The sequence below is a fragment of the Pongo pygmaeus genome, chromosome 6 (assembly GCF_028885625.2).
Source record: "Pongo pygmaeus isolate AG05252 chromosome 6, NHGRI_mPonPyg2-v2.0_pri, whole genome shotgun sequence".
Taxonomy (NCBI): domain Eukaryota; kingdom Metazoa; phylum Chordata; class Mammalia; order Primates; family Hominidae; genus Pongo; species Pongo pygmaeus.
The window spans coordinates 116,593,107-116,607,948 of NC_072379.2; the positions used below are offsets into that span (position 1 = coordinate 116,593,107).

The 14,842-nt window shown below is 41.1% G+C and overlaps 1 protein-coding gene across 3 annotated transcripts in view; it reads right to left on the reverse strand.

Annotated features, from left to right (window-relative positions):
- CTTNBP2 (cortactin binding protein 2) overlaps nucleotides 1–12,769 on the reverse strand; it is a 175,017-nt gene extending 162,248 nt beyond the window's left edge. Inside the window, exons 1-2 of one of the 3 annotated variants that reach the window (XM_054496022.2) lie at nucleotides 12,529–12,769; nucleotides 608–715 (exon numbers count right to left, since the gene is read on the reverse strand). In XM_054496022.2, coding sequence (XP_054351997.1) covers nucleotides 608–715; nucleotides 12,529–12,609 — 189 coding nt within the window. In that variant the 5' untranslated portion in view covers nucleotides 12,610–12,769. Of the gene's footprint in view, nucleotides 1–607; nucleotides 716–1,488; nucleotides 3,429–12,528 lie in introns of those variants that run through there. The other 2 variants (XM_054496024.2, XM_063667792.1) reach the window with 2 other exon arrangements.
- Nucleotides 12,770–14,842: the final 2,073 nt, after the last annotated feature.

The following is a 14,842-nucleotide window of genomic DNA, read 5'->3' on the forward strand; positions in this document are numbered from 1 at the left end:
AGTGCTGGAATTCACCATTGTTTTTTCAAAAAGAAAATTTTATTGAGACATTTAAGTAATATATTCTTTGTAAGCAATTACAGAAATATTTCAAAATTACTGACAGATCAGAAAAAATTAACACTTTGAAGGTATGGATAAACATTTACTTTTTAATGCATGAGTTTCTAAAAATAAAAAAATAACAATTTTTATAGGAAGAAAAAATACCTATTACCAGCAATATTTTTTATAAACCTCAACTTTTCCTCACTGCCCTCACATACATGTAGGATACCAAATTAGCAATTTTCTGAAAATGCATGTTTCTAACCAAATAAACATGTGAAACATAAAAGGATTTCTGAACGAGTAGAGCCGACTCCTCAAGTTTCCCGTATTAAACAGTTTCGTCTCAGCCCCTGGCATTTCAATGACCATCTGACTTCAGTGTTTGTTTGGGCTTATAAAAGTTATGGCTTAGTGTTTGGGGTGAAGAGCACATTTTGACCTGATGTAACATTTTAAATCTATTTGATTCAAAAATTAAGAAAAAGAAGGTTTGCCAATGGCTCTTTGAAAAAAGCAAATGATCCAGCATGGAGACCCACTTCTGTGTCGTTCTTACCCGCAGGGCCTCGATGACAAGGTCTCTGGCCTCCAGCTCCCCTTCCATCACGCTGAGGAGCATCCGCAGCTCGGATTTACTGAGAGTATCCACATCAAACTCTTTTTTCTGTAACACATAAAAAAGTAAGGCAATGAAAAATCTTTTCCTAAGGAAAACACACACATCCTAAGGGTATGCAATGAATCAATTTTATCCCAGTGGCTCCGCAGATCCAACAAGCACTGGGGTACTATTTGCAGCAGACAATCTACGCCTTGACCTTCTAGGAGGAGAGGTAAAAACTATAATGCCAATCTCTCAACTCTCCTCTCCAAGGAGCTATAGTTCCCCAGCCTGCCTGCACACCCAGACTCAAAATCTCTCCAAATTACATAGCACAAATTTAAAGTCCCTGGAGTCTGAAGCAAAACAGGTCTGGTACATCTTGGGGGAGTGGGGGAGTTTCAAGAGAAGCAAAGAAAGCATGGATGTATTCCTAGAAGGGCCCCAGCATAAAGGTTCCTGGGAGGTTATTATAAATTCCAGAACATCCAATAATAATAGGTCATGTTTATACACTCTGCAGCAGAGGCCACCAGCTGGCAGCCAAATCTGGCCCACAGATGTGTGTTACTTGGGTCACAAAGTGGGTTTGTCGTTGTTGTTTTTCATTTAGCCAACATTTAAAAAATCTGAAGATGTCACCAAAAAATCCAGATCCCTGGCTTGTCTTTAAATGTCAGATGACTGGGTAACTCCAGATTCATATTTCCTCAGGGCAATAATCCACAGAGCCAGGAAGTAGCTGCCCCTTTAGAAGGAACACATTCCTCATGTTGCCAACCCTCCCCCACCAACACATACACACACACACACATACACAGTACAGGCACACGCACTTTTAAGAAGCCAGGACTGCCATCCATGTGTGGTCATCTGGGCTGCCATAGTCAGGTGGGTTTGGAACCCCTGCTGTTTGGTTATCAAAGTGCCTTCTTATGAATGCCTCTGTAGCTTCTTGGCAGGCCTGGGAGGGAGCTGAGGCTGGAATAAGTGAGCCTTCCAGGGACCCAGCTACAGCACAAAGTCAGCACCAGAGCCCTAGGTGTGGCGCGGGGTGGGGGGGCGGTGCGGTGGTTCATAATTTCTCACACAAGGTTCTTCCAGCCCTTTTGTCTTCTCTTGTAGATTTCTTCCCTGAGTGATTGCATCCAACCTCTCATGGCTTTAAATCCCATGAATATACCATTGACTCTCGATTCTTTTGTCTTCCACTCCAACCTTCCTCACAGCAACTTTTACAAGTAGGTTCTCTGGCATTCGTTTTAGAGATAAAGCTGAGAGTGAGTTCACAGTCAGCCTGGGTGAGTCCAAAGCCTGAGATCCTTCCACCAGGCACACTCTGCTCCTCCCTTCTGTACACAAACTCATTTGACAAGCCCAGTCACCATCACAGGGAAGAGTAACACAACATTTATCCCCAAATCTCTCTGTAGACTCACTCTCAGAAGCCATTGTTCAAAACATGCCAGACTGTTCAAAACATGCCAGAAGTAATGTTCAAAACATTACTTCACACTTGCGTAGCACCCAATGGCTTCCAAAGTATTCTCAAATAATTCACTCCAATTTATACCATATTGCCATCTTCATTTTTAAAATGGAAACTCAGAAAAGTCAGATAATATATGCAGATCATGCAACCAACCAGTAAATGGTAAAATCAGGATATATGATCAAATGCCATGACTTATCTTCAAACTTTACCAGCATGGCACCAACATTCTAGAATAAGCTCTTTGAGATGAGATAAAAATGGTACCATCCTGTCAGTCAGCCAACATGAACAATGGTCTATTTCTGTGAAGACACAAAAGTATACATAGCAAAGACAATAACTGATTTCAGAGGCTTTCAAACAGGCATGACCAGAATGGTCACATTTAAGTTTCAAAAGAATCTTCTGGAAAGAGATATGACGGTACAAAAGGGAAAGAGACTAGAGCTATGGGGTTCTCTCAAGAAAGATTTTAAAAGGATCTCTCTCTTAAAATTATTTCTTTTTGCATATACACTGGACAGAGAAGTTATTTGGAAAGGCAAGCGCTAAGGATAAAGAGAAAAGGAAAATCTATAGCAAGCATAAATCATGTATAGTTCTGAGGGATCCATACTTCAAAGATTTCTTAGAGATGCTCCCTATGAACAGTAAAATCCAATGTACCAAGTCTCAATTTCTGCTCCTACTACACAGTAGTGTCCATAAAGTCTTATAAACTAATTGTTCTCAAACACTGGCATGCATAAGAATCACCTGAAGACCTTGTGAAAAACAAGCCAAGGGGCTCCACCCCTGGAAATTGTGATTCAGTGAGTCCGAGGTGGGGCTGTGAATCTGCCCTTCCAACAAGCTCCTGCTGATGTTGCTGGTCCACAGACTACATGTGAGGAGCACTTCTAGAACTCATGCCATCCTCTGTTTCCTCATCTGTGTAATGGAATTCCTAACGTTTACCCTGCATTCTTGTGAGAATTAAACAAGAACCTATCAATGAAGTAAGTGCCAAATGAAGGCAGGCGATTGTTATTATTAACCCAGATGTTTCATGTAGAGAGGAGTGGGGTATTGGCCAGGAGCCTATTTCTTTGAAAATCTACCAGCCCAAGTCCAATAAACTCAGTTTATTGACTATGATGAAAGACAGGCTCTTTTATCCTGGTTTTTCCCACTGAGATGGGAGAGTAAGCTGCAATTCTTATGTGCTTTAGAGTGTAATGCTTTATTAATGATGCTGCTGGTTGCTCTAAAGATTTTAATTAATTGTATATTTTATTGTCTTGTTTCTCCAAAGCTTTATAAGCAAAGTGCTCCATTTTAAAAACTAATAAATTATGAAAGACATTGCCAAGATCCTGATTCATATTAGAGTCAGGAGAGCCTCCCTGCTTCCATCAGTAGCAGCAACACATGTAACCTACAGCTAAAACTTCTGTTTTTCTATGTATTACCATCAATAAAGACGGAAATTCATTAAAATAAAAAAATATTGGTACAAGCGTTCTTGCTAAACCATAGATTATGTCACACAGAATGTTAAAAATAAATCTGTCTCCCATCACAACGTATGAAGTAATGTACTGTTTGAAACATACAGTGCATCTGTCTGCTTGTCTCTCTTCTCTCTAATGACTCCACCCCCATTTCTCCACTACTAGTCATAGTAAAATTTCTCTACTAATTCCTGGCCTTCCATAGTACAAATATAATAATAATATTTTCAAATTGTCAACAACTTTTATTTCCATTCTATTCTGGCAAAACAAGGTAAAAAAAAGTACTGTGCATGAAAAGATGCTGGAGATCTTAAGACTCCAAGTATTTTATAAATAAATATAAAGCACTTTAGTATTTTTAGAAAAATAACCCCAGAAGCAAAAATTCTAACAAAAAACTATATTTTTGTTAGAATATATATATTCATACATATATTAATATATATTCATATATATTCATATGTATATTCATATATATTCATATATATTTATATGTATATTCATATATATTCATATATATTTATATATATTCATACATATTCATATATATTTATATATATTCATATATATTCATATATATTTATATATATTCATATACATTCATATATATATGAAGCAGCATTAATCTTAGATGCATATGGTACAAAAGTACTTAGATATAGAAAAAAATATTAAAGTTTCTTGGTTTAAGAGCCAAACGAATTAAAGTCATATAATGTTTATAAATGATTGCCTTGATAATCTGATTTTCAAATTGGATAGAAGACAGGACAGATCCAAATGCTGCCACTCACACAAAAAATTAAGGTCTCTATCAGGGCACTCATGAAAACATGACCCCCAAATCCCCAACTCCCCCCAGAAAAAAATCAGAGCAGACATGTTCACAGACTAAGGTTTACTATTGAACTTGCTTTTCCCAATTAAAAAATAAAAACCCAGCTATTTTTTAGTGATGAAAAGAAACTAAAAACAAAGTAAAACCAGACCTGTGCCAGGCATGGTGGCTCACGCCTGTAATCCTAGCACTTTGGGAGGCCAAGGCCGGCAGACTGCCTGAGCTCAGGAGTTCGAGACCAGCCTGACCAACATGGTGAAACCCTGTCTCTACTAAAATACAAAAAAAAAAGAAAGAAAGAAAGAAAGAAAATTAGCCAGGCGTGGCAGTGTGCACCTGTAGTCCCAGCTACTCTGGAGGCTGTAGGCGGGAGAATTGCTTGAACCCAGGAAGCAGAGGTTGCAGTGAGCAGAGATCATGCCACTCCAGCCTGGCGACAGAGCGAGACTCCATCTCCAAAAAAAAAAGAAAAAGAAAAAGAAAAAAAAAACAGATTTCAACTCCACAGGCCACTCTTCTGCCTGTTACATTTGCCAGGAAAAGCATTCCAGAAAAAATGCTTAACACCTACTTTTAAAAATCTGGCATGGCTGCTTCAACTAATCCAGAATCTGGTCATCAAATACAAAGTATGTCTTGTTTGGGATATAAGTCATATATATTAATTTATTGTATGTTAATCTATTGTATATTACAATTTATTCTATATAATTTATTTAAAATTAAAAAGTATACTTATATAATTATATATATAATATATACATATATATAATATATTATGTATAAATGAGAACGGAGAAATAATCCCAAACTCAACTGTTCAACACTGTAGTTTTGAACAGCTCTGAATTACCTGGGGCAAGCGTGGGGAGGGCATTCTTCAGGATTTTTTCTCATACAGGCTGAGAGAGAGAGAAAGAGACAGACTAGACAAAACAGACCCTGGCTGAATCAACTCATCTTAAATTTCCAGAATTGAACACGGGCCAATACCAAGTTTCCCCCTCCCCAAATCTATAACACTAGGTTTATGTGGGGAATTCAATAGATACAGCTAAATATTAATAGAAAAGTCTTACCCATACCCTTTTAGAATTAGTGGAACCAACCAACATTAATTGATTATCAGAATGCCTTCAGGAGACATTATGAGCCACAGTGGCAGATCTTGCCTCAAACACGTCCGTCCTATCAGGGTTGCTGGGGGATATGTTGGTGACCAAACACAAACTCAGGCACTTTCTCTGGCTCTTCCCACCAACACCGAGAGCCTCTCTTCCAATTTAAAATCCAGCAGGTTGAGCCTATTTTGCATCAGTAAGCTTTACACAGGAGAAAGGCAGACTGGAAGGTGGGGTGATGAGCAATGTGGCTAGGGAAGAATCAGCAAAGTAGGGCAAATCATTTCATCTGTTTGAATCTCAGGTTTTCCATCAGTAAAAATAAGGATGCTGGAGTAAGTGATCTCTTAAATCTCCTCCAGCCCCTAAATGTCCTGATTTCATGTACCATCAGGGTAACTGGATTACTGGACTGAGGAAATTCATTTAGGTCATTTCCTGAGCCTAAAAGCCTTTGTGAGGTACTTGAGGAAAACTGATTTTGCCTCTTTGCTCAGAAGTTACAGAAATGTATTTTCCTCCCAGTTTAATAGTGCATGCTAATAATAATGCATTTAGAACTTTCTATGTAAGCAAGATTTATGCTTTGGGGATGAATAAGGGCTATCAAAAAGGAAAAGCAATGAAATCATCTTAAAAGTTCACCATCACAATGCAAAGCCTGTATTATTGACATGCAAAATATTAAATCCACCTCTCTAGGTACATAAGAACATGCACTATATTAAGAATTTAGCTAATTATAAGGGTTTTCATGAAGAAAAGTACATACTTCTCAAGATCTCAAAGTATTTTCAAATCTCTGAAGTTACTTCTTGCCTTGAGATTATCTTCCTGATTTCTCTCTCTACAAGGCGGAAATAATTTTTGTGATGGGGTTGCATACCTCTGATGCTGCTCTTCCTAATCCTCCATTCTCCTCTGATTCATCTGGGTACTATCTTTCTTCAGCACATAGCTCAAACCCACTTTTGAATGTCTTTCCAGACTCCAGAAATCTCTTGTTCTCTCCATTCAGTCTTAAAATCTGTTCTATTACTTCACTTGGCAGTTAATCATGTCCGGCCTTGTGCATTTCCTCATAGTAAACTTATTATCTCTATTAACTCTATTTTCTCACCCCTACTAGATGTGTCAGGACAGTAAGAATATTACTTCTTCACTTATTTTATCCAACATGCTCCCCCTGCCCCCACCCCACCCTATACACTTTGGGTATAAAATGTCTACTGCACATAGTATGAATACAGAAAGTGTGCAAAGGATGTCTCAGGTACATCCATCTTACTAAGATACAATGTTTCAGCCCACTCTAGGGGGAACTAAGTAACTGTATTAGATGATTCACTCAGTGTTTCAAAAATCATTTAGAGTAACCTAAACTAGGGAAGCTGCTTGATGTTCCACTTTAAAACAACATATAATACGAGAACATGAGGTCTATTTGGTGTCAGCTCTCCAAGGTCATGTACCTCAAATCAACCACACTGTCTGGGGTCTTTCATGCAAGACAAGAAACTCAGTGTATTGAAAGGAGGTAATACTGACAAGGAAACAATGTCAGGAAGGAAACCGGGTAATGGATGTAACTAATTTTAGCTGAGAAAGCTGTAAAGAATGGCAGCAAAGTGGCTCAGGGGTGACAGCCTCTGATAATTAAGCCCAGCTACCTTCCTTTTCCTCCTTTCAGATCTCCCCGCAGTCTCTATTTCCTCCTTAGGGAAAAAAAGGACTACATCTCAAATAAAACTAACATCTATTTTCACCCTAACTCAGTTTTTCGATGTTACATCAGCCCGACATGGGACATGGATCAGCTCCACAGGCAAGCACACATTCAAATGTAATAACCATCCTTTAAGAAGCTTACAATGCATTAAAGAATAGTCTTGATTATCTGTAGGTGGCAAATATCTGCATGCTGATTTTCAAATGAAAAGGCTGGGCCAAATGAAGAGGCAGGCCTTTGGAACCATCTTGTCTTTTCAATGAAATATAAAAATGTCAAAACCAAATCATCTGCAAACAAGTATTCACTCCACACAGCAATGTTACCTCGACTACACTACATTTACTACAACCTTTTAAACTAATCCCCAATGTATTAGTTGGTTACTAACAATTTATTTAAAGAGAGTACCTTCCCCCTATTCTAAAATCAGGATTTCTATATGGAAGGCATCATGCTGTACACAGCATTAATAATATGATCTCGGTATTTGCGTAAGTTATTTAAAACATTAAAATTTTAAAAATCTTTCAATATCGATGTCATCATCATCCTCTCTCCTACCTGTCCTCTGATTCCTTACCTAACTACCAACAGAAAAGACAAATCTTTTTCCATGTTATATAAGCTTTGCAAAGGAGCACCAACAGATAATAATGTAATCGAGTGTGTTCAAATAAAGTATCCTTCTAAAGCAATACTCAAACGGGCTTGGGTAGCAAAGTAAATGAAGCTGGGGGATACTGCTCCATCCTTCCTAGGCACATTCAAAGTTGAAATTCCAGTCTCACATTTCTGTGAAATTGCAGACTATTCTAAAGCCTTGCCTAACCTCCTTTTTCCTGCCCAATCTTTCCTTTTATTCCCTTTTCCTGTTTCCAAACTTCCCCACATTTCTCTTAACCCCCTATCAATCATCCTCTCCTCCACACCCCAATGGGTGATGTGGCCTTGACTCTTATTATTGGAAGGATGCAGGATGGCAGAGGTGCAGCCTCAATCATCATTTTGAAAAGGGAGAATCTAAAGAGAAAACTAATAGTGTTGGAAATTAAACTTTTAAAAACCCCCTATAAAGAATCCTAAGAAGTCATTGAGAAAAGCAGCGTGGAAAGGGGCAGTATTAAGATGAAAATTTTTAAAAATAAGAATTAGGGTTATCTTTTTGGATCAAGATCTATAATATCTATAACGTTAATTATTACAAGTCACAGGCCAATAATTTCACTATAAGATAGCTGGTAACACACAAAGTGAGTTTTCTAATTAGCCAATCAACATTAAATTTTATGACACAGCTTCTTGGTGAGCTTCTCTTCATTTTCTTCATTCAGTAAATATTTGTGGAACACTTACCATGTGCCTGGCATTGTGCTAATCACCTTTGCTTTCTTTTACAAACTTCACACAACTCTCCTCGGAGGAGGAGGCTGCTTTCTCCCAGCCACAGCCTTGCTGTCCACATGATCAACAGCAGATATTTGTAAATGTCTAAGTACCAAGGCTGTGAAACATTTTCTCACCTCATAAAGTTATGAGAAACACACAAGGATAGAACCAACTGGTAATCTAGCCTAGGCATGGATTCAATCACTGAAAGGACAAATGTTCTCTAAACAAAATTGCTGCTGTGAGAAATACAATAACAACGACAGCAACGACAATAATAATAAAGTCCAAAAACTGGGGCAAACAGAAATCTACAACCTATTATTTAAGAAGAAAAAAAAAGTGAAAAGCAGGACATTGAAAACAGTTATATTCTCATCTTTGGAAAAATATTCCAGCCAATTTCCTCAACTTCCAAGCTATTTTTCTGAAGCATATAGCTGAGACCAGAATGGGAACCTCTATGCTCATCAATGAAAGCCCTTCGCATATGGCTCCCTAGGATATGACCACATTTGCACACTCCTTCTTGCAGTGCCAGTCCAAATCCTCCTTCAGTCTCAAGGACTACTTCAAATGTCATCCTTCTATGGAAATTTCTAGATCCATCCACTAGGGACCCTCTCTATGACTGTTCCTCTCCAAACTTCTAATGCAAAATCACTTTTCCCTCTCATGACACCATCATCCTCAATGTGATTCCTTGGCGTATGTCAGTTTCTATCACCGGAATGTATTACGTTAGGGCAGCAAAGATCTTACTCATGATGCCTGTATCTCAGTAAGTGTTCAGTAATGTGTGTTAAATCTACGTTATTTGCTATTTAAAAATTAAGCTGAAAAACTTTCAACATTCTATAGCTGCCATGTAACTATAATTTAGTTTAAAAAAACGCTTAGTGCCATTGGCTACGAAAGTTCTTTTCAGTGCATTTACATTCAATACTGTCACCTGGAAAACAAAAATTTCAAGTTCCAGCTGTTAATTTGTTTAACATCACTGTCGTGCATTTTAAATCATTGTCCAAGTTTTTCTTTGTCACTGTCACCATGACAACAAATTTTATACCTACTTCTTGTATACTAGCTGCTCCAGAAAAGCTCAGAATGACAAGAATGTTGGTTGGCTTCCCAAATATAGCTCTAAAAAGATCTCCATTTTCTTTTCATTCCAAAATTCTTTGGTGACAATAAAAAGCATGAAGATTTCTGTTTTCCATACTGCCTTATCCATTAGGAGTTATTTTCAGAGTGGAAACAGCAATATGGCCTATAAAAGTCATCACATTTGGCTAAGGCACTGAAAATAGCCCAGGTTTCCCGGCATGGTTCACGGCAAAGACTATTAATATGATCTTATTGAATAATGTAGCTGTTACCCAGCCTTAAACTTGGGATGCTTTCAGGATTTAAACAGCTAAGAATGAGGATCACAAACTAAATTTAAAACATTCCACTAAAAATGATATTAAACTGAAAACTATAAATTAAGCTTGTTTCTAAGCAACAATCTAAATAGTCAAAGCTTAGTGAAAACACTCACTTTCAAAAATAGCCTACTGCTTCAGAGCTTCCATTGACTCCTTACTGCCAAATGTATACATAAAAATGCACAATATGTAAACCAATTTGAAAGTCAACAAATCTCCAAAATGCAAAGTGAATTGTTCACTAAAATAAAAATTACCAGTCAACAAGAACCCAAAATGCATAAAATGCCTTTGATTTTTAAGGAGCAATTGTGATGACACATATCACTCCTCTACACTAGCTTTCCTTTCACTTAAAAATCAGTCTATAGGTCAAGTGGCTGATATGAGAGAACCATGCCTTGTTAAGTCAAAACTATTTGGAGAACTAAAATAAAAGGCCCAATTTACTATATAAGAAGCCATCATCAAAATTTTACTAAAAATTCAGAAATTATTACTGTTTTTTAAACTACTAGATGAAGAATCCTTATTGCATCTCACAACCCTAAAGGATTCCATGGAAATAGCAAAGAAGGTTCACTTTCGCAGATTTTCTATGGCTCTGCCCATTAACAAGGGTGAAATTATCAAATCCCCAACTATCAGCAGTGAAAATCAGACTCGAACATTTTAAACAGAAGAGAGGGAACACTGACCTTGTTAACACAGAGATCTGCCTGGCGACCTGGGTTTTGTTTACGATCTAACCAAACAAAACTATATATCAGCTCTACAGACCATCAGTCAGATGTTTGTGTTTGGGTTGTCAGTGATTAAAATATTGAGGGTAACAGAAACCCCACTCTGAGTGGATGAAGTAAACAAATTCAGCCTTTCTGGGGAACAAGAAACACACACCCTACACACACACACACACCCCACACCCTCTTTCTTTTTCCTCATCCTTCCCCTTCCCACCTTTTGGGGATGAAGGCACCAAATCATCTCCACTTGCCAGAGAGCCTTGTCTCAATAGCTAGTTTCCTTACTGTGCCCCACAGAGGGGAGCTGATTCACATAAGTGGGCAGGTTTCGTTTGAAATCTTAAAGCTCTCATTTTCTATGCAAAGAATGGAAACTCAATTTTCCCAAAAGTTCAAATCAAAACTTGCCAGTTTTACAAGTGGAAATTAGCAGTCCTCCTCCCCCTCTCCGTTTCTCCTTCCATTGCCAGGCTCAGCTCCTCTCACCCCAAGTACCTTCCACCACATCTCTCCTCTCCCTCTCCAGAAAGCCCTACCTCCAGAGGGTGGGAGGAAGTTAAAGCGGCCCCCGCTGTTTACGCCCGGCTCTGCCCTCTCCCGCTCCTGCACGGACTCTGCTCAGGTCTTGAGAGGAAGAGGGGGGCGTCCACGCCCCGCTCGCTCCATCCCACCCCATCCTTCGGCGGGAGCAGCCAGATCGGGCCAAGAGTGGGAGGCGCTCCCAGATTTGCCTTTCTCTGCAGCTCCTTGCAGCTCCTGCGAAGCTGCTTCCCAAACACTGAGAACCTTTTCCACCCAAGAAATGTGGGTCCAGCCCTTCCCCAAGGTAGAGGCTGGAAACCACAAGCGAGTCTCTACACGGGGATATTCAGGGAGTGAAAGTAAGGACCAGTCAAGAATGGTAGCGCACTCGGCTTCTAGACTCCAGAGAAGGAGAACAATGTCTTGAAACCAGGTGCAGAACCTCCACCTCTCCCGGGCATCGCCTCGGGAAGAACCAACCCATCCACCCCACCCCAATCACCACCACCAAGTAATGGGGCAGCAGGCTGCTAGGACCTAAAGCGCTGGCCTCAGCGGCAGCAGCGCCCACATCTGGACACGGCCCTCTCCCAGTGGGCCTCCTGAAGGCACAGGACCAGATGCACACAATGGGCATCCCCACACCTGCTGGGCGATGGCCCACCTCCCCCAAGCTGCTCTCCCGTGTCCGCTGAGCGGTACCAGGCACCCCCGAGACACGCGCTTGCAACCACGCGCGCACCTAGAGGTGAACAATGGGGGGGTCAAATTCGCTAGGAAACACGTCCCAGCCTTAGCCCCCGCCAGAAGCGACCGCAGCGGAGGGAGTGGGCATAGGGGTCGCACTGGACGCAGACAGGGAGCTGGGAGAACCGGGCGACCCGGGGCCGCTTCCCGTGGGGCGCGGAAGGGACAGGAGGGATCCCCAGCCCGGGTGGCCCCTCCGCTCCCCCCGGCCTCCGCCGTGTGGGCATCCCGATGAAGGGGCACCGGAGAGTCCCGGGCTTACGGAACGCCCCGGGGGTGCGGAGCCGGGTCCGGCTGGGACCCCGGCGCCGCCCCCGGCCCGCGTCTAGACTCGCCCCGCGCCCGCCCCGGGAACTCGGTTACCGCCGCCTCCGCCGCGGCCCCCGCCGCGTCCTCCGGGGCCCGGGATAAGTCGGGCTCGCAGCTCGCGCCGTCCGTCGCCATCTTCCTGCTCTAGCGGATCCGAATGCGAGCTCGGAGCCGTGGCTCCGGACTCAGCCGTCTCCGCGCGGGCGGCGCTTAACCCGCTGCTGTCCGGGACGCGGGCGCCGGGAGCCGGGAGCCGCCGCACTCCCTCCGCCCCTCGCCGCCGCCCTCGCCGCTTAACCCGCTGCGCGCCGGAGCGCCCCGCCTCCGTCCCGCCCCGCGCCCCGCGCCCCGCGCCCGGCGGCGCCAGCCGCGGGCTCCTGGAGGTGCGAGAAATGGGCGCAAGACCTGGCTCCGCTGCGGCCCTGCGCGGGGACTGGGGATCAAAGACCACGGAAGAGGTGAAGGCAGAAAGCGCCCGGGGAGCGTTGCATGCCGCAGAACCCCCACCAAGCCGGAGAAATCCGTGCACAGACCGGATTAAATGTCAGGCCTCCTGAATCTGAATTCTCTGAAAGATCAGGGAAAATCCTACACTTCAGCTCCCTCTATCCCACCGCGAGGAATCACACAGGGCACCCCTTTCTTCTTAAATTGCTCTTTCTTAAATTTCATTGCCGCCAGGGTGTTTTTACCCTCCCTATGTATATACACACCTGGCTCTGATTTAGTCTATCGTTGACTCTAGTGTTTCTCCAAAAACAATTCTCAGATGAAAACGATTTGTCTGTCCTGTTTTCTTTTAGAACGTGGCACCAGCCCCTCAGCTCCTAACTTTCTATACAATCTCCTTTTCAGGGAATATGTAGCGGGCTGTTTTATAGTCTATGACCCCCCTAAGTCTGAGATCTCTCCTGAAGGACTAACCGAGAAGTGTTAAATGTCATAGCTTTAAAAGCTAAATGTCATGTCCTCTACTTTTGAGAGAATTTTAAAAAATTACTCCCTACGTGTGAGGACACGTGTACATATACACCAAAAACAACCAAACAAAAGCCGTATTTGTAAAAATATATTTATGGGAATTACACGTCTCAGAAGATTTTTCATGAGATGAGTGAATTAGGCCCAAACACTTAATCTTCCCTTTCCACATCTAATTCAGTTCCTACCCTTTGCTGCCAATTTCCAGAATGTGAAAATCTATCACCTCACCAAGACCATATGGTACAGCCCTTCCCAAATCAGCAGATCCCTAAAAATGTGTCGAATGCATAAAATCAAATTGAGACATTCAAGCTGTGTCTCAAAGACGTAAAATCAAACCACAACCAAATCCTGCACTTGAAATTTTGGAAGATGAATGACTAGAATGTTCAGTCCAAGGGTTACGGATCAAAGCTTTTTTTTTTTTTTATCCTTTTTTTCTTTCTTCTTCTTTTTTTAATGGCAGGCTCCTAATGAAAGGTTTTGACTCTTTAATTGCTCCACTTTCCAAATTAGACCCAAATATGACACAAACCAGGGCAGAGAAAATCTTTTCTGCAAATACCCTGAAAGGGATTGATTAATAAACTGTGAAAAGTTCCCTCTCAGAAGAGAGGTCAAGAAAGAACTTTACCTAGAACTCTGGGGCTAAAAGTCAAAGGCTTAGAAATCATCTCCAGGTTATCCTGTGAGTACAGGTACTTATTTATTTATTTATTTATTTATTTTTATTGGCTCTGATAGTTACTCCCTCACTTATCCCTTTAATATCCATCCCTGTTCATTATACCACTTTCCTTTATTAAGTATACTCTCTAAAACTGCTCAATATTAGAATAACTAGATTTCTTTAAGATGAAAGAAAACCATTGCACAGTAAAAGTTAGGTGTCAAACTGATAGGAAAAATTTAAAGTCAAGGGCATTCCTTGTTCTTTTCAAAATGCACTTTCACACATTGCAAGGCAATCAATTTTCTTGATTCTGATGTTGAATATTTCTCAAGCAATTAACTGGCAAACTTCTGGAAAAAAAATAATAATAATAAATTTTGCTCAGGTTTAAGAGTTGGAAATATGAAATGACACCATCTCTGGGAAGCAAATCCCTTTTATACATGCAGCCCAATTAAAAAAAAAATCATTGGGAAAAAAATAGCTTGTATTCACCTAAATACAATTAAAGCAGGATCATGTCACAAGGACATCAGTCCTTACCCACCCCCCTGCCCATCATTTTTTGTTTGTTTTTGTGAAATGGAAGAAAAAATAAATAGAACAGTGATAAAAATCACAGGACACCACATTCTCTAACCACCAAAATCCAGTACCTTGGAAGGAGAATTGACAGCATTCTGTTTCCACCTTAAAACCGGCACTGTTGAA